This window comes from Zeus faber (genome assembly GCF_960531495.2).
Source record: "Zeus faber genome assembly, chromosome: 2".
Taxonomy (NCBI): domain Eukaryota; kingdom Metazoa; phylum Chordata; class Actinopteri; order Zeiformes; family Zeidae; genus Zeus; species Zeus faber.
In genome coordinates, this window is record NC_137189.1 from 39,085,610 (window position 1) to 39,104,824 (window position 19,215).

Consider the following 19,215-nt stretch of genomic DNA (forward strand, 5'->3'; position numbering starts at 1 on the left):
CCTGTACTCATTTGTTTCCCATTCATCACACGGCTCTCAAGACTTTTTATAATGTTGTCTCTCTCAAAAACCAATGAAATATAGGGGTTGATGAAGACAGGAGTGGGAAGCATACCGAGTACTTGCACTAATGTGCAGGACTTTTGGGGTTATTTTGGGGTACTTGCACTTCAGAAATTTCATTTTAGGGAACTTTCTACCTTTCTAAATCTCCAATACATTTCAAAGCAAATATCTCACCTTGTACTCAATGATATCTTTCTGGAACACCAACTACTAGTTAATGTTATTTCAAATGAAAGGGTTAACTTTTGAGCTTGAGCCTGCCAACAATAACTGGAAACCATTCAGGGAACTTAAACTGGACCACCAGCAGCTTTGGCTTTTTAAAAGTTTAGTTTAAAGCAAATATGGGTGGAATTTGTCTACAGAATGGAAAATAGATTGCCATTACTTTTACCGGGGTACTGTTTTCTTGGCATAATATCTTTCCCCCTTAAGTGTTGGATATGATTTTTTATTTTTAATGGCCCAAATGGATTTCCACTCCCATATGTTCTGAGATTTCCACTTGGAGTGGTCAGACCTTTTGCCCTTGTCTATTTAAAATGTGTTGACCATGGGGCATTTCAGACGGGCCAAGTGTTCGCTCTCTGTTCACAATATGTTGAAAACTATGAGGCAAAACACTCTTCAACCTCATTTGTCAAGAAACGTCTCTTTTCTTTGGCATTCATTGATTTATGCTATTATTATATTTGATCATCTATTTTTGCTATTCTTGCCACACTGTACTACACTATTTTACTGATATTAAATGTAATATTTCTCATGTGAAGTGCTTTGTAAAGCATTTTGGAAGTATTATAGGAATTCATTTGAATATTATTTGTCCCATTATGATGATTGAAGTGAATAATGATTAGCCTGAATTAGTGACTGATTTGCAGTTGTCACTTCACTTGAAAACAATCTATCTATTGAAAAATAATAACCCCAATTATACCCCAAATGCTGTTTCAGCCATCCATGCTTCTTCTATAATTAGGGAATGCAAATTTGAATGTCCCGAGCTCAAACAATATGTCTACATTTTTAGATAGTGTTTATGGGGCCAGCCATCAAGCCACGTCGGCAGCCTTTAAAGCTCTTTTTAATTGAACTTTTAGCGTAATGTGTGCGATGACTTGAAAAAGTGGTTAATTGGCCAATATTAACAAGGACCTCAAGGTTAAATTCATTTGTGAGTGCTAATAGCCATCAAAGGCACCCAAGAAAGTTAGGATGAGCAGAGCTGCCGAAGAGTAAGCTGACGATTGGTGTCAAGAGAAAAACCCTCTCGACCCTCCCTCCATATGTTCCCCCTTACCTTCCCCTCCTTGATCTTGGAGCCAATGATCTGCCTCCTCTGCTGGATGATCTCTATGAGAAGATCGCACTCCTCCATCAGCTTTCCCTCCTGGTGGGACGCGTTCACCTGCCAAAAAAGATGGACGTTTAGATGGGTGTAGGGTTGATTGATGGCGGGATCTGTGGTGGAATGGCTATGAATGGAATGGCGTCAGGACGTAGATTTCATCCATCAGACTTCACACTTGCTGGAAGCCGTTGAAATATCAGTCATTCAGACATTTTATCTGCAATACAGATCCATCCGAATTTTGCCGAATTTAGTGTGGTATGTTCAGTCACCATATCTCTGAATAAGAACTGTGTGTGTATATTTGTTGTTTAAATCCAAACTTCTTCTACCTAGTACGTGTACTTGTACTAGGTAAGTGCACAATATTCCATTATGCAAGTATCACCATGTTATTACACATTGTTATTCAAAATAATATTCATATTTTGATTAAATGTTAAATTTTACTGTATTTCTGAACCATAAGTACCCATACGCTTATGACAGGGATGACATACCCATAATACCCCCAAAAATATTTCTTAGGAATAGGTGTAACCATTGCAGTACTCTGTTCGCTTCTACGCTGTGTTTTGTGCGGTAACCAGATCGACTTTGCAGTTGGAACTTTTTTTTTACAGGCAGCAAGGCTGGGAGTCATGCTTTAAAATGTGCTTTTTAAGACCACAGGTGCAGAGATTATGTGGAATTCATGCATATAATAATTTCCCAGAAGTACTTTTTTTAAAGGTCTTGTAAAGCGTTTTCCTGGCGAGGTAAAAACTCCAGGATTTAGACAGAACAAAGAGACGTTTCAAATCCTCACACACTCCACCGAGAGCATGGGCACATGCATACACACGGACATTTTGTGCCCACATGTGTTTTAAGCACTTCATGGACATAGTTTGCACATGTATACTGCAACCAAATACAGTTAAAGGCCTTCCTCTATCGCCGTATTACTCCGTTTTCCCAAATATGCTATGTGATTACTTAATTATACGAGCTATGGGATTCTTTTTGGCATCGCTCTCCCAGTAGAGACAATCTGGATAAGATGTTTAAAGTAATAAATAGTGCTTAACTGCAACAGAGTGGCCCTGCCGGCGACATCTTGGCTATGTCGTAGGAAGGAGCTACGCTGGTATTAATTATTTTTAGTGCTTTTTACTACCCAGTGTATGTACATCTTAGCCCACTGTGTTGTCAACTCGAATTCTGCCCGTGGTGCAGTAGCAGTGGTAATATTCTAGATACAAACCATTAAGCTGTCATCGGGCCTTCAATGCGGCGATAAAACATTTGCTCAACTCTGTTTGGAAGTTTGGTAACGGACTGATTTGCGTCTTTCAATTCTGTTTTCTACATCTCCCATCACTCACCATAGAAAGTGTGATTGCTGATTATTGTACAAATTAGCATCCAGATTTCTATATTAGTGGTTCACTGTAGCGAACGCTGTAGTGTGATAGACTTGTAAACAATATGTTTGGAGAGAAAAAATATATATTTTTCATGACTCAGGCGTCAGGAGTCACTACTCCTGCAAAAGAGTCGTTCTTTTGCGACTCTGTAACAGCAGTCAGACACAGAGGCTGAACTGAGACCCAACTCTCCAAGGAGAAGATGCCTGTGCAGCATGTGAGTGAAAAATTATTCTACTCGCCAGCAGAAAATATTAGAGGATTAAATTATTATGAAAATAGGTGAAGGCCTTTGGCACGATTTATGCTGAACGTCACCGATGTCGCACTTTCCACCAAAGTAAATGTTTTGACAGAATTATACGTTCACAACTCAGAGGCGACTTGGTCTTCAAGTCGTTACACGACTGAATCAAGCATGTTAGCTGCATGCGGTGCATTTAATGTGCAATGGTAATAACTGTTGTTATTATTATTATTATTATTATTATTATTATTATTATTATTATTGTTATTATTATTATTATTATTATTACATGGATATATGTTCAAATCGTTCGTAAGATAAACACATTCCGCATTCAATCAGTCGACACACAAGCTATTTCCTTTGATTATCATAATAGTTGATGTGTGAATTTGAGCGTATTACTTCATTAAATATTGTGATGTGCAAAACATTATACAGCAGGCCCTCACACGCTCACACGCTGTTAACACAGAAACATATACACACACATACACACACACAGATTGCAGTCATGTCTAATGTATGGATGTGAAGCACAAAGCGGCTCAAGGCAAAACCCTCGGTGTGTGTGATTAGCACGACAAATCACCCTCAGCAGGGGCGTTAAGCGATTCATTTCAGACACTGCAAAATAGTCATACACACACATACACACACACACACACACACACACACAGACACACACACACACACACACACACACACACACACACACACACACACACACACACAAGGAAGATCATCCAGGCTAATTCATTAAGAGTGTGCGCTCAACCCCTGAAGGTAACTTCAAACTTTTGGAAAGGCACATCAACAAAATGTTCCGCAGGAGAAGTAGGGTACAGACGCATCTCACTTCAAATATTCAGAGGCGTTTGCAAAGCACAGGCCGCCAGATGTCCTAGATGTGAGAGTCTTTTTTGGAACGTCACGCTAACAAGCCTCTCCTGAGCCCTCCTCACTCATGCACTGATAACCACTTATACCTGAATAACCTTATACACTTTATACAACCTTATATATAACCTAACCTCTATATATATATGCCTTAAATACAGAGATAATGTTATGAGATCATGAGTTATGTGTTTGCTGATTATGCATACTATACCTATTCCCTAATGCCTGAACCAACCAGGCCAAAAATGCAAAGGCCTTGGGTTTAAGGGGTTTTAATCAAACCCAAATTCAGTCTTGATTTTATTGGCCCACACACAAACACAGGCTGTGCTGTCTAAGTGCACAGCGCCATGCAGACAACTGCACACCATTCAAGTGTGCCAAAAAGATCTCAAAGCGAATGTCTCCGGCAGGCGATGGCCAGGCCTGCGACTGGTACATGGTTATCGTTATGAACATCTGCGTTCATGGAAGTTAGACTCATTGACATAGTGACGCATGAAATGAGTCTGGATATAATTATAAAACTTTTTTCAATACTTGAAAAACACAAATACCTAATGTAGTTGTAAAATCTTTCTACATTGGCCAAATAAAAATATCCACAAACATGCGGCAAAATAGGGTTAACTATTTTTATATTAAATATGTATTATTATTTGAAGTTGTAATACTATTTGCTTAGTTAATAAAATATAATGTAGCCCTTAAAAAAATCTTAGCTACATGCTAAGCTGCTGGCGGTTGAGGTCCGTCATTTTCCATCTTGCGGACACAGAATGATGCAACTAGTTTCGCTCAGCAATCCTATCATTCATTCAGGCGCTTCAAGGGAACTCTGCAATTCATGAAACATAACATTTCAAGCTTTAATTTTCATCATCGGGGTCCACCCATTTTTTTTTTCCCAATAAATAAGTCACGTAGGACCCCCTCGTACCAACATGTTTACGTCATGAACATCTTCGTTCATACAAGTGAACATGGGCGTTAATTCCTGCCCGGCGATAATCACTCCAAACAGAGCACCACTTTGTTCGAGTCAAATCCTCGAGCGCAAACGCACACAAGCTCACAGACCAAAGCCCTGACTCGCGCCACAGCTACACTATGACTTAAGGCTGCGCAAAATGATATGCATTCGTTGACCTTAATGGATTTCGGTAAATAGTGGGTCGGATTTATGTATTTATTTATTTTCATTTATGAGTTATTAACATGGAGTTCCGGAGGGAAAGTGATGACTGTGAGTGATGACCAATAGGATTGAAGGGGGAGATTTTTTTAAAGTGTTGCATTGCAATGAATTCCCTGTATTCATATTTCCGGCTCCATCAGAATGGCTCTGCGGCGAGAGAGCATTTCGGTATTTTCATGATGTGCAACCCGCAAAACGCGGCGTGTGCATATTTCCCCAGATGCACCTCTGTAAAACACCTGCCCACACAGCCAGACGTTTTGGACGGAAATTCCGGAGACGTCTGAAACGCGCCAGCATCCTCTCTTCCCTTTCACTTCTACTTGTAAAGGCTTCACCGAGTCCTTTCCCTCACCTACTCAGGCTTCAATGCACTTTTTGCCTTGTGGCGGTTGCTTTATTTAAAAGCTTCTTAGTAGGCCAACATATTATGGACTGGAAGTGCTTCTAAATGCGACATGTGAAATTAAATGAACATGTTGAATGCAGCCATAGGAGTCTAAGCCTCCTGTTCATTTCAACACAGATATTTTCGCAAATTGATACACAAATGGGGTGCGGATGAAATAATTAATTCTCTCTCTCAGTCATTAAGTGTGTGTATGAATTATTTTTTACATTACATTGCATTTAGCAGACGCTTTTGTCCAAAGCGACTTACAATTATTCAAACACCGACGGACGCAGCCATCAGGAGCAACTAGGGGTTAAGTGTCTTGCTCAAGGACACTACAGCATGCTACACCAGCAACCTTTAGATTACTATACGACCAGCTCTACCTCCTGAGCTACCATCCCCATTGTGTATGTAGTTGCATAATTTTTCAACATCGGCTACAAAAAGCCCTTAAAATACAATATATTTAAACAAATAAATAAATGAATCTTAAATAAATCATGTTTATTTTATATTATTATGATTTGCACTCATAATACCATTTGAAGTTGAAATGCAAATTTACCTAATAAATTATTTACCCATAATTTAGCCATTAAAATGCATATTTGCTACATGCTAGGCTAAAGGCTGCAGTCCCAAAATTATGCTACTAGTTTATATCAGTAATGCCCAGAATTGATACAAGGGATTCAAGGGAACTTTGCAATTTATCAACCTCGGGGGACTTACCTCCACGTGTTGGCAGGTCTGGATCAGTTTCCCCATCAGGGACTCCAGCTCGTTGTTCCTCTTGATCAGGTTGCTCAGGTTGGAGTCCAGGGCTTGCTGCACCAAATCAAAAAACAAAAAAAACAAAAAAAAACGGTTCATATTAACCTAAAGGAATGGGATATTGAACCATCTGATGATTTCCTGAAACAAATAAAAATGGTACAAATAAGAAAAAGAAAAAATGCATGTTAAGATACGCAACAGTTGCCTCCATCAGGTGTGAGGGTGTTGGCTAGAGTCAAACAAGTTGCAGATCTGCTTGCAGGCTCTGCATCCCAATCCCTACTTCAAGTCCAAACAATGAAATAAATGACACAAAGATGACAATACAAAGCATGGACATTGCCAATGTGTATTCAGCAAAGATGCATTTCAAATTTTTTTTTGGGGGGGGGAGAGGTGGACCTTTGGGAGGGTGTAGAAGTGAGGGTTTGGTTTAGGGATCGGGGCTAGCTTTGGTTTGGTTCGGAGAGGGGTGGGGAAGGAGAGGGGGTTGCCCTCGCATACCTCTGGACGCCGGTGGTGGCCCTCGTCCCTGTACTGCCGCCGCATCCTGTCCCCCCCCTGTATTCCCTCCCTTTCCCTTCCGAGCACCGGCCGACCAAGTCAGCCCCGAGAAGACGCTGCACTCGACTCTGCGACTCGCGCGACTGCCAGAGCCGCTCGGCTGTGCACCGAGCCGTGCGCAGAAAAACCCAGCCGACCGGCAAATTGGGCATCCAAAGCCTCCCGCCTCCTACTACTTCCCGCCCTCCCTCCCTCCCTTCCTCCCTCCCTCCCGTGGAGCGTTCGGGGCTAACGAAGCGGCAAGCAGGTGACAGCGTGTCAGCTCTGTCCCGGCCCGCTCCTCCCTTTCTTATCCTCCCCTTGTGTTTCTTTCGTTTTGCTCGCTTCTATCTGCCCGGGCGCAATCTGTCTACTTTACTTCCCTAAAAGCGCGGCGTCGACGGCAAACGGAGCGTGCTAAGCCCTTCCGCTGCGGCGTCTCCGCCTGTCCCGTTGTGACATTAGGGGTTTTTCCTTCCACCTTCGACGTCATCCGGATGATTCAGGAGCTCAGCTTTGGGCGCAGAATATGGTGCAAAATCGCTGGGATGTGAAGGGGCAGCAAGTCAAGTCAACGTCCCAAAAGCCATTGAGTGGTAACTGCTATTGAGCTGCCTTTTGCGCAAAGGCTGAACGTTCCCCGTGGGGATGTTGATGCTGACATTGGCATTGGAAGGTCGTGCGCAAAAGACAATGCGAGGCGACGCAAGGCGGCAGGATTTAGCTCAAAATTTGATACACATCCGTGTTTCCAGGCTTTAGCGTGGTTGTGGTTAGGGGGGGGGTAGGGGTGGGGGGGCTTAACGGGGAGATGGCCTTAATACGGCAATGGCGCACGAAAAACGCAACATAATGGTTCACAGCGGATTGGCACTGTTGAAGGGGAATGATGATGGGATGCATGGATGGATGGGAGCGGCAACAACAACAACAACGACAGCGGACCGACAGCTGTGTCACGTGGAGCTGCCGTGGCCTGGAAAACCACCACCGTAGCTGTAGGTAGGCGGCGGAAATGCACAAAGGTGGTAAAAAGACCCTGATTTTCACATTGCGCCATAATACACCGTGTCAATTTCATTTAGCAATTTTAGTATGTGAAGTCAAAATGTGCATGTCCCAGAATTAGAGCAGACCCCACCCCGAGACATTGTGACCTTTAGGGATATGAGATGTGTCTAGAACACACACACACACACATACACACACACACACGCACACACACGCACACACACACACTAGCACACACACACACACACACACACACACACACACACACACACACACACACACACACACACACACACACACACACACACACACAAATAAGCATGCACACTCATAGGCACACTAAATGTACAAACTACACATACACAGAAGTTGAAAGCTGCTTTCATCCTGTGTTCTCCTCTGGTGCGTTTTCGTGTGTGTGTGTGTGTGTGTGTGTGTGTGGGTGTGTGTGTGTGTGTGTGTGTGTGTGTGTGTGTGTGTGTGTGCGTGCGTGCGTGCGTGCGTGCGTGCGTGCGTCGTGTTTTGTTTTTTTGGAAGCCGATCATGATGTCCACTGGTATTAAGGTCACCAAAATTAAACTGGAATGCCTCTGAGCTCGCTGTCTTTGCCTCAGCTTGGCTGTCTCTCTCGCTATCAATCCGCCTGTCTGTCTGGCTGTCTGTCTGTCTGTCTGTCTGTCTGTCTATCTATCTATTGGTCTGTCCGTCTGTCCGTCTGTCTGTCTGTCTGTCTGTCTGTCTGTCTGTCTGTCTGTTTATCTATCTATCTATCTATCTATCTATCTATCTATCTATCTATCTATCTATCTATCTATCTATCTATCTATCTATCTGTCTGTCTGTCTGTCTGTCTGTCTGTCTGTCTGTCTGTCTGTCTGTCTGTCGGTCTGTCCGTCTGTCTGTCTCTGTCTGGTTATGTTATTGTATTGTTAATGAACATCATTTTAACCCTTTGGTTACAGTGTTATTTCAACATCTCGACAGAGAAAACCATCAGAATTCTTCCTCCCCCTGTGCGGAGGTTTGGATATTACGTTTTCTCCAACAATGTCCACGTGTGCGCAGCATCCCTCGAGGCGTTGTGCGGGGGTGGGGCGGCGCGCCGAACTGACAGCAATTGTAAATACACCCCTAAAAATAGTCTCACCCTTCCTTTGCGGAAGCTGACATGCACGCAACTTTGACCCGTAGGAAAACGTTTTGTTTCCACAGCATCTGCTATTCAGGATTTTTTGGTATATTAATCTGAGCACAGTACAATTTGGGGCAGCGGTTCTCAATGTGGGGGGGGGGTCATACGAGAAATGATTCAGTCCTTCAAAGATGATTCATATTGCAACTTCAACATTATTTAATTTACTTGATCTCATTATTAAAGACATTTGCAACCTTGAATGACTCTTTTGATCATATCTCACGATAAAAAACCTTCCCTAATCGGGGTTCCAGGGACAAAACCTCACAGTCCTCGATGTGAAAAGGGTTGGGAAAGAGACCAAATGAATGCATTTAAAGTGGCCTTTGAAGTGTACCCCCTGAGGCGCGGCGAAGCTTTTGTACCTCGAAAGGTGTAAAAAGGTGCAATGCCATTTCTCCGTCTCAAACAGTCTCTTGCGCAACGACACGGGAGGAGGTGTTTTGCGTGGATGACACAATGTCCCAAAATCCGTGTTCCGCCGTTGTCAAAAGACGCCGCTCCACTCTCACTTACTGCCAACGCGACTGAGGAAAGAGCCAACAGAGTCAGTAAAGTTTGTACGGTACTGACGTGGACTTATTAGGACCGGCGCAGCCACGGCGCACCCTGCTCTGACACGACGGTGCGAGCGACGACACGCGGCTCTGTCTTATCTTTGCGGCCCACGTGAGGGCCAAGCGACCTGGGAGGACGGCGCACAGAGTGAGTGGGAAAGTAGTGCACAACATCAACCACACCCAGCGGTACAGGGTTACAGGGTCTGTAGGATACGGAGACCAGACGATGCACAGTTGCAGACTTCGAGAGGGAGAGATAGAGAGAGGGAGGAAGAGAGAGGGAAAGAGAGGGAGAGAGGGAGAGAGAGCGAGGAAACGTTTGACCGAAGCTCAGAAAATAGACTTCATTCCCCAAACAGCAAAGACAAAAGAAGATAGAGAAACCAAAGCGAGTGAGACAGACAGACAGACAGACAAATAGAAAGATAGATAGATAGACAGATAGATAGATAGATAGACAGACAGACAGACAGACAGATAAATAGATAGATAGATACTGTAGATAGACAGACAGATAGATAGACAGACAGACAGACAGAAGGATAGATAGACAGACAGATGGATGGATGCTGGCAGTCAGACAGGTGAGGTGCAGTGGCGGATTCCTTGTTGTCTTTGTTTACCGCGCTACCTTTCACCGTGTCTTCTTCACCCAGCCCGCGCCATCCGTCTTGAGACGGAAGGCTGGACGTGCACGGAGCTCGCAGGGTGTTTGTTATTTACTCTGCTCTTCAGCTGTCTGCCTGTTTCACTGTTCTGCCTGATGGGTACAAATGCAGCTGAGCGAGGAGAGGAGGCGAGGAAGGAGGGCTCTCCTCTGGGTGTTTGAGCACTTTTCCATGTACGGCGTGCGTGTGTGTGTGTGTGTGTGTGTGTGTGTGTGTGTGTGTGTGTGTGTGTGCTTGCGTGCGTGTGTGTGCGCCTTGCATAACTGAATAGTGAATCACTGCGATGGGTCGACAAGATGTCCCAAATTGGAGCCCTGGCGCAGGGAAGGAAGGAAGGTAGGAAGGAAGGAGGGGAGGAGAAAAGGGTGGCAGGTGGGAGAGGAGGAAAGGAATATGTGAATAATGCATGAAAGAACCAAGGGAGGGAACAAGGGAAGGGAGTGAAGAAAGCAAGGGCGTAAATTAGGAAGGATGGAGGAAAGAACGAAGGTAGGAATGAGTGAAGAAAGAAAGGAAGGAACTAAGGGGGGAAAGAGGTGAGGAGGAAAGAAGGACCGTAGCAATATGTGAAGGAAGGAACCAAGGAAGGAAAGGGGGACAGAAGGAAGGAAGGAAGGAAAGAAGGAAGGAAGGTAGAAATAACTGAAGAAAGCAAGGAAGGAACTAAGGGGGGAAAGAGGTGAGGAGGAAAGGACTGTCAGCATATGTGAAGAAGGGAACTAAGGAAGGAAGGAAGAAGGAAGGTCGGAATATGTAAAGAAAGGAACTAAGGCAGGAAAGAGGTAGAGAAGGATGAACTTAGGAATAAGTTAAGAAAGGAACTCAGGAAGGAAGGAAGGAAGGAGGAAAGTAGGAAAGCCGGAAGAAGTGAAGAAAGCAAGGAAGGAAGGAGCAAAGAAGGAAGGTGGGAACAAGTGAAGACGGGAACTCCAGAAGAAAAGAGGGAAGGAAAGACTGGACCAAGGTTGATCCTTTTCACCGCACAAGACGACAGCATGTGGTGACGCGTCAGCGTCATAAATCCAGTCATCACATGACACTTACCAATCAAACGATGACATCGTTACTCGCTACCTGCGTTCGTCTACAAAGTTCTGCATCCAACTAAGGAAGGAAGGAGTCTTTCTGTTGTGGAGATCGGTGAAGCAAGGCAGTTTGCGTCAACGGGGTCTTTATTGGCTCGGCAAGTACTTACTCGTACTTTATCCCCCAAAACACTTACAGCATGAACAAAAATGATTACGAACAGTTCAGCAACGCAAATAAAAACTCAATAACGTAACTCTCTGCGTCTGAACCCAGTGCATGCTGGGAAACAGGAAGGCACCGTGCCGACTGTGTGGCAATGACGGGACAGCGCATCTCAGGAAACGTTGCAGAGTGACGCAAAAGTAACGTAACGAGTAGTGTAACAAAAAACTTTTTCCAGGGAGTAATGAGCAAAGTAAGGCATTACTTTTTTTAAATAACAAGTAATGTGTAATACATTATTTTTTCAAAGTAACGAGTAAAGTGAAATACATAACTTTTTTTAATGTGACGAATAATGTGTAATACTTTACTTTTTTTAAAGTAACGAGTAATGTGTAATGCATTACTTTTTTTAAAATAACAAGTAATAGTAATACATAACTTTTTTTTCAAAGTAAGGACCCCATCACTGCTACGAGTCGCTCACTCGAACGAACGACTCTTTCCTCGCTGGAGTGACTCACGACTCCCGAGTCGTTCAAAAGATTTGCTCGCCAATGGCTGCGTAGTAAATTGTTCGACTCTGAAGCTCGAGTTTCACCACGGTCAAACCATCAAAGCCAAGTGGCTGAAAAAGATCAGAAAAACAAGTAATGAGTAATGTGTAATACACTTGTTTTTTAAATAACAAGCAATGTGTTATACATTGCATTTTTTTTTAAATAATGAGTAATGACTCATATGTGACTTTTTTAATTAACAAGTAATGTGTCATACATAACGTTTTTGAAAGTAACAAGTAATGTGTCATTAATTACTATTTCTTTAAATATAGAGTACTGACTAATACAGTACTTTTTTTAAGGTAACGAGTAATGTGTAATACATAAAAAAAAAATTATAACGAGTAATGACTAATACATTACTTTTTTTTAAATAACAAGTAATGTGTAATACATGACTTTTTTCAAAGTAACCAGTATTGTGTAATACATTACTTTTTTTAAAATAACAAGTAATGTGCAATGCATCACAAACTCGTGGCTCCGAAGCACAAGTTTCACCACAGTCAAACCATCAGAGCCAAGTGGCTGAAAAAGATCAGAAAAACAAGCCGGTATCGGCAGCGGCGAAGTCTGTTGCGGGGTAAGTACTGTACTGTCACAAAAGCCATTTCTCGACCCGCAGCTCAAAAAGCGTCCGAGACGAAGATATTTCAGAAAGCCTTTCCGACAGCCCCGTCGAGGCCCCTGCGACCGGGAGGGAAAAACATGTTATCTCTAGAGAAAAAATGGGGACGGGTGTTCCCACAATACCCCTCGCCAGGCTTCTTATCAGAACCGCTACCCTCCGAGCCACTGGGCGACAAAAAAAAAAAAAAAAAGGAAAGAACAAGAAAAGTGAGACGCATGAAAAAAGGGATCCGGAGGGAAATTTTAACTTGTCAGAGCCTTGGACGAAGAAAGCCGAGAAAGAAGAACAGCAAAAAAAACACACACAAAAAAAAAACTCCCCCTTTAAAGGGGAAGCATAATTGCCTAAAGTGCTTTAAATAATTCAGGCCGCGTGCGAAAAAGCGGATTTCGCTTCTTATCCGAATTATCCCATCTTTTTGTTTCCACTCGGGGGAGACTCCCTGCGTCTTTTTCAATGAATTAAAAATCAAGCGCATCTCCCGCTCGTCAATATTTAACGGCCGCTGGGGGGGGGTAAAAAACGAAACGGATGGGGGTCCGGACCCTTCCGACCCCAACGCTTTGTCACGCTCTTGCCTCGGTCGCCGGTTTCCACATCGCCGCGCCGCTGAATCTTCCCCGAAGTTCGCCTGAGCCGGCGATGTCCGTTCCCGGGCGGCGCGAGGTTTTCGACTCCCGACATTCCCCGACGAGGCGCTCGTCAAAGAGCCGTTCGATTTCGCGACTCTTTTCATGATGGCGTTGGCGTTTAGTGCGCGATGAGCGCGGGAGGACTTCCTGCGAACGATGAACGAGTCGGAAGAGTCGGCTCATTCTGACAAGAGTCGTGGAATACAACGTGTAAGTCAGTCGGATTTAACATGAATGATTCCAATCATTATATCATTATATCATTATATCATTATATCATTATATCATGATGCCAAATGACTCTGACTTTTTTTTTTTGCATTCGACTTTAATTCGGTCCTCAGTAATAATTTTCAGTTTGTGAATGGATTATCCAGTCGTTTGATGGAGTGACTCCAGACTCAACCCTAACCCTGAAAGAGCGGTTCGGCGCGAATGAATCATTCGCAAGTCGTGCATCACTAACTTTGATTCGGCCGTAAGCACCGCTGTACATGTTCGTGACGTGTCACAAACGGGAACAAAAAGCTTGAGAGACGCTGATCTTATGTACTAACGTAGGTCGGCGGACTTGGATTTGGGCTGTGATATGTGCAGTACAGCCAGACCCCTCAGGCCGAGGTCCACGTTTGTCAAAACCCTGTGAATGGAACCTCTGCCGTTTGTGCTTTGTACATTCGTGTTGCAACATTTGACAAAGTATTCGGGAATCGATTCGGAGAATATGCAAAAAATTCAGCCGAAGACTTCGCCCTCTTCGCCGCTTAGTGATCCACAGAACCGCTGATGGGACACGGATCTGTTACACATTGATTCACCAATTTTTTCATTCGTGTTTTTTTCTCATCTGGGGCAATTTTCGAAAGAACTCCATCCACAAGACCCCCCCCCCCCCCCCCAAAAAAAAGAAACTACAGGTGGAGTCAGCGTGTCCCACTTGATATTCGGTAAAAACATGCATGCGTACGCTTCCCGGGCGGTGGGAGCCCGGACGGTAATACATCTCAGCGGTGACGCACGAGGGGATTTTTTGATGGACGCTTACCGCAGAATTAATTTTTGAGAGCCATTTGCGACGCCCCCCTCTTGCGAGCGCAAGTGGGCTGTAAGTTACACTTTAGTGTCGCGGTTGCAAATTAGCCGGCCAAATAATTACCGGGTGCGTTGACCCGTGCCGTCCGCATTATCTGCATGAGAGAGAGAGAGAGGGAGAGAGAGAGAGAGAGAGAGGGAGAGCGAGAGAGAGAGACATGACTCAAGCGGGATGCAGAGACCTGTACTTTCTGCTAATTATTCCTCCCAGATGGTAATTTCTCAACCTGAGCTCGCAGCATGTGAACACATGAGACGCCGTCTCTGCCCTGGCTTGAGCGCCTCCCGTCCTTCTTCCTGCCACGTCACACCTTTAAAAATGGAATAACCCCACGGCTCACCACTGTGCTGGTAACCGCAGAAAAAAAAACCCCACAAAACGTCACAAACTTGTATAACTGTGCTTATTATTGTGGCCCACTAATAGATTTTGATGCAAGACTCGTGAACGATTCGTTCGTAATGAACAGCTCTTTCCAGTGACTCGGGAGTCCGGACTCATCATTACTGGCGACTAATTAAAGTCCAAGGCCATAAAAAGCATTTGGCATAATTCATTCCATTTCATTCCCAACTCAGAGCCGAACCGGCACCTCTGACTCTCGTTCGCCGTTCACAGGAAGTCCTCCCTCGCTCGCCGTGCATTACACCGACTGAATCGGAGGGAGTTTATTGAGTGAGTCGTCCAGAACCAAATCCCCCCCAAAAAAAGAGTCAAACCTTTCGTCGCTACGAACAGTCACGCCTTCTGGCAATTTTGATCTTGCGACACAAGAGCTGGTTTTCGTCATTTATGTATTTTAAGTGGAATTTGCAACATTTACACGGCGCACCGGATGGAAAACACTTCTCTACAAGACAGTCTGAGAGACAAAAGTGAGAGTTTAGATACGAAAGATTTACGGCCTCTTTAATTTACCTTTACGCAAGTTGTGTCAGAGCAAACATGCGTTTTAAAACAATTGGAAACATAGACACAAAACAAAATGTGTGGCCCTCTCGTACGGCTTACTGATTTGATCGGTTCATTCCTGTATATAATATATAAAAAACACAAGAAACAAAGATAAATGAATAAGTGAATTAATATACATTCACTTATTTTCTGCTATCCCCTTTTTCTTTATCCTCTTAATTAAAAGTAATTTCAAATAAATTAATTGTAAACTCTAGCTCTATATCATTATTATTAGTAGACTCCGTCACTCTGTACTTGTTTGACCTTACCAAACTATCGATTGAGGTGTATATTTATATAGCTTCTTACCTGGTAGATTCACATTTTATTTTTTCATTTTTCATATATTCATATTTTATATGGGTCCACATCACTTTGCTGATTAATGAAAAATGCAATGACACGTAGTCCTTAAAAACTCCGTCCATTTGAAACCACTGCAATGTGCGACTGAGTGACGCGTTCAAGATCGCCTGAGCCGCCGGAAAACTAGAAGCCGTGCACTGGTAATTACTCATAGAATTACCACAACGTTTTTCGTATTTCGTGGAAACCTAACTTACTAATGACAAATTCATGTTAGAGTTCCATAAATATTGTGTTTATTACAATACAGACAAGTCATCTATAAAGCTGAATTTTCCAATTGTACATTATTTAGAGAAAAAATGCAATGAAGTAGTATTTACAATTAACATGTATTTATTATATTTATGAAGTTAAACATATTTATTGTTATTGTTATTTAAAAATTCAGCCCTAAATTGTGATGTGTTTCACAGAAATTAAAAAACTGTAACACGTACCTAAAACAAATAAACTGGACCCAGTGTATTGCTTATACTTATTATTATTATTATTATTATTATTATTATTATTATTATTATTATTATTATTATTATTATTCATGTACAGAAAAAATATTTAAATTTATATTTTATATATGTATCTACTGTATATAGACTGTTAAGCAACTGTTTTACTGTTATTATCACAATTTTATTATAATGTTTTCATACTTCTTGTCTGTCTGCATCATATATGGAAAGGCAATTGGCCCGATAAGCAAATTCAGATTGTGCTCTAAAAAGAGAAGGGAAATACCCCAACAGTGACTTTGACAAAGACGTGTGTGCACACACACAAGGCTCAAGCACGTACAGGAAAATGCAGCAGGTGTGGTTTTTGGGCGAGACGGACCCCTCCGGGCGTCCGACAGCCTCACTCAATTAACCACACCTACACCCAGCGGGCAATTGGCACTCATTAACCTGCAACCTCATTGAAGACGCCATGTCCCGTCACTAATTACACTCCATATTCACACCGCTATGCGTGTGTATGTGTGTGTGTGTGTGAGCTTCTAAATACCTTCCCGGCGCTCCGGGGTGGTGTAGCGATTATGCTAATTGTTTAATTATTCTGCAGAGATAATGAATCAGTGAGTGACGATAAAGTCTCGCTTAACAACGGAGTGAGATAACTCGGTGGAGATAGTTGGGAAATGTCACGCTGGCGCTTTGGCACTTTCCCAAAAAAACTATCTTTATTCAAAAAATTGGAAACACCAGCGAGCGGAAACCTGGTGTTGAAGCCAAGTGTGGCAGTCCTTTAAACTACTGTTCTGCTAATGGCCGCTAAGTGGCCGCAGACCTGAAAACCCCAGACTGAACGGAAGTCAATGGAACAGGAAAGAAAGTTCTCGCTAAAAAGTCAGGTCAATATTTTGTTTTACTTACTCAACAGCTAAGTTTAATTCTCTCATGGGTGTCTGGGTTGTTTAGAATTTTAGAAAAAGGATTGCTCCATAAAGAGCATATTCAGGCTTATTGCTAGGTATATTTGAGGGTTTAGTTGCCTCTTGTTCGTGTTTGAGCAAGGTGGCCATGTTTTTATCCTTCCCTCTCACCGTCCGGTGGTTTCAGTCGCCCCGCCCCCTACCACTCCGCCCAACTGTTGAAATGCGTGACGCTCTCTTACCCTGAGCTTCTCGTAGCGGTCACTCAGCGCTGCCACCTGGTGGTCCCTGTGCCTGCCGACCAGCTTGCACAGCGAGCAGATGAGCTGGTCGTCGATGACGCAGTACATGTTCACCTTCTCCTCCTCGTGCTCCAGACACTGGAGGCCGCGGATGTGGGAGTCGGGCATGGGCTCGATGAGCCGGTGGCCCGTGAAGGGCTTCTTGTTGGGGTGCGTGGCGCGCAGGCACTCCTCGCAGTAGGACACCTCGCACGTCACGCACGTCTTGACGGCGTCCTGCGGTGGGTCCTGCTCGCAGAATTGGCACTGGATGGGCTCCGGCGGCGTGCCGGGGCTGGACATGGTGGCGCTGACGGGCACCAGCGCCAGCCGGTCCCCGCTACCTTCCTCAATTGGGGAGTCGGGCCCGCCGTTGGGCGCGGGCAGCGGCAGGGGCGGCCCGGTGGCAGTGGACGAGGCGCGCTGGACGCGGTCGATGATGTTCTGCAGGGTGACGTTTCGCTTGAGTCCCTCGAGTCCGCGCTGGGGACTCAGGGAGATGACATAGCGGCAGGTGGGGCACTGGAAGGCGCCGATGCTCTGGACGGATTCGTTGGCGGCACAGTTGGAGACGAGGATGCGGTGGGCACAGCCGAAGCAAAGGCTGTGGGCGCAGGGCAGCAGCAGAGGGTCCTCGAAGAGCTCCAGGCAGATTGGGCAGGTCAGCTCCGACTCCAGAGTGTCCATCCTGCTCAGAAAGGGCCGGGCGGGACCAGGCGCACACTCAGCGAAATGCAGGAGAGCCGCTCAGCCGTCTGCGGGGGAGAAAGAGAGGGAGAGGGAGAGAGAGAGAGAGAGAGAGAGAGAGAGAGAGAGAGGAGGGGTAATGGGATGAAGGCAGGGCCGTGAAAAGAAAAGAGAGAAAGCAGAGGGATTGGTGATTAAGTGGAGTGAAACGTCTTTTATCTCTACGGACCAGACTTTGGGTTAGGGTTAGCACGAGGGGATAAGTGCGAGAAGTGAAACTGAGGGAACATTTAGACAACAACACGCCGAGGACTTGGAAAGTTATGTCCGTCAAGCAGTCACCGCTGTTTGAGTTTTTGCGTCACAGACATTTTGGTGGAGAGAGTAGAGCAAGAGTAGAACAGAAAACGCATTAATCGACAGTAGGAGAGAGGAATAGCAGAGAATTGAAGGCCCATGTCACCTGCATGCAGCCAAAGTCCCCATTTCAAGCCTCACCACCATTTCTTAAGGAAATTCAGGAATTTACTAAGAAGTACTAAAACATTACTAAACAAATACAAAAAAATATAATAATATGGCTAGGGATGAGTGAGTTAATGATTTTGTGTGAGTTAATGTTTGTAAACAGAAAACAGGATTTGGAAATTATGGGATAAAATGGTGTTAAAATACTGCAAAGATCAAATAAATACAATGTGTATAGTGTATATTTCACATTGGTTGAATAGGCATCAGTGTATCTATTTTTCACAATCATGGAGTGTGAAAAAAACAACTAATACAGCTATAGTTTGAGAAAATAAAATTATTACAGGAGTTGTACTTGTTGGACACCAGGGATTTCAACCTGGAATGCTAAGTTAAACTGAGTTTTTCCACTTCATCACTAAATTTTCCGTTTGCCTTTTTGACATGGCACATTTTTTACTGGCACCATTAAAAACTGTTTAAATATACATCATAAGGGGTAAGTCCCTCCACTCAACTGCCCTGATATCTGCATGTGCCCACTCCATTTGTCACCACAACTCATTCTGAGATAACGGGGTTTTGATTGACACAAACTTTATCCCTCGAAATGATGAGATGGATTAAAAAATTTTTTTTTAAT

The 19,215-nt window shown here is 43.9% G+C and overlaps 1 protein-coding gene across 1 annotated transcript in view; it reads right to left on the bottom strand.

Moving 5' to 3' along the window:
- The window catches only part of LOC307248291 (E3 ubiquitin-protein ligase Midline-1-like), a gene marked incomplete at its 5' end in the record, with an annotated part of 30,235 nt that extends 12,134 nt beyond the window's left edge, over positions 1-18,101 (bottom strand). The window contains 3 exons of the mRNA XM_080024641.1: positions 1,370-1,477; positions 6,307-6,402; positions 17,376-18,101. Of these exons, the coding sequence (XP_079880767.1) occupies positions 1,370-1,477; positions 6,307-6,402; positions 17,376-18,101 (930 nt within the window). The remainder of the gene's footprint in view (positions 1-1,369; positions 1,478-6,306; positions 6,403-17,375) is intronic.
- Positions 18,102-19,215: the final 1,114 nt, after the last annotated feature.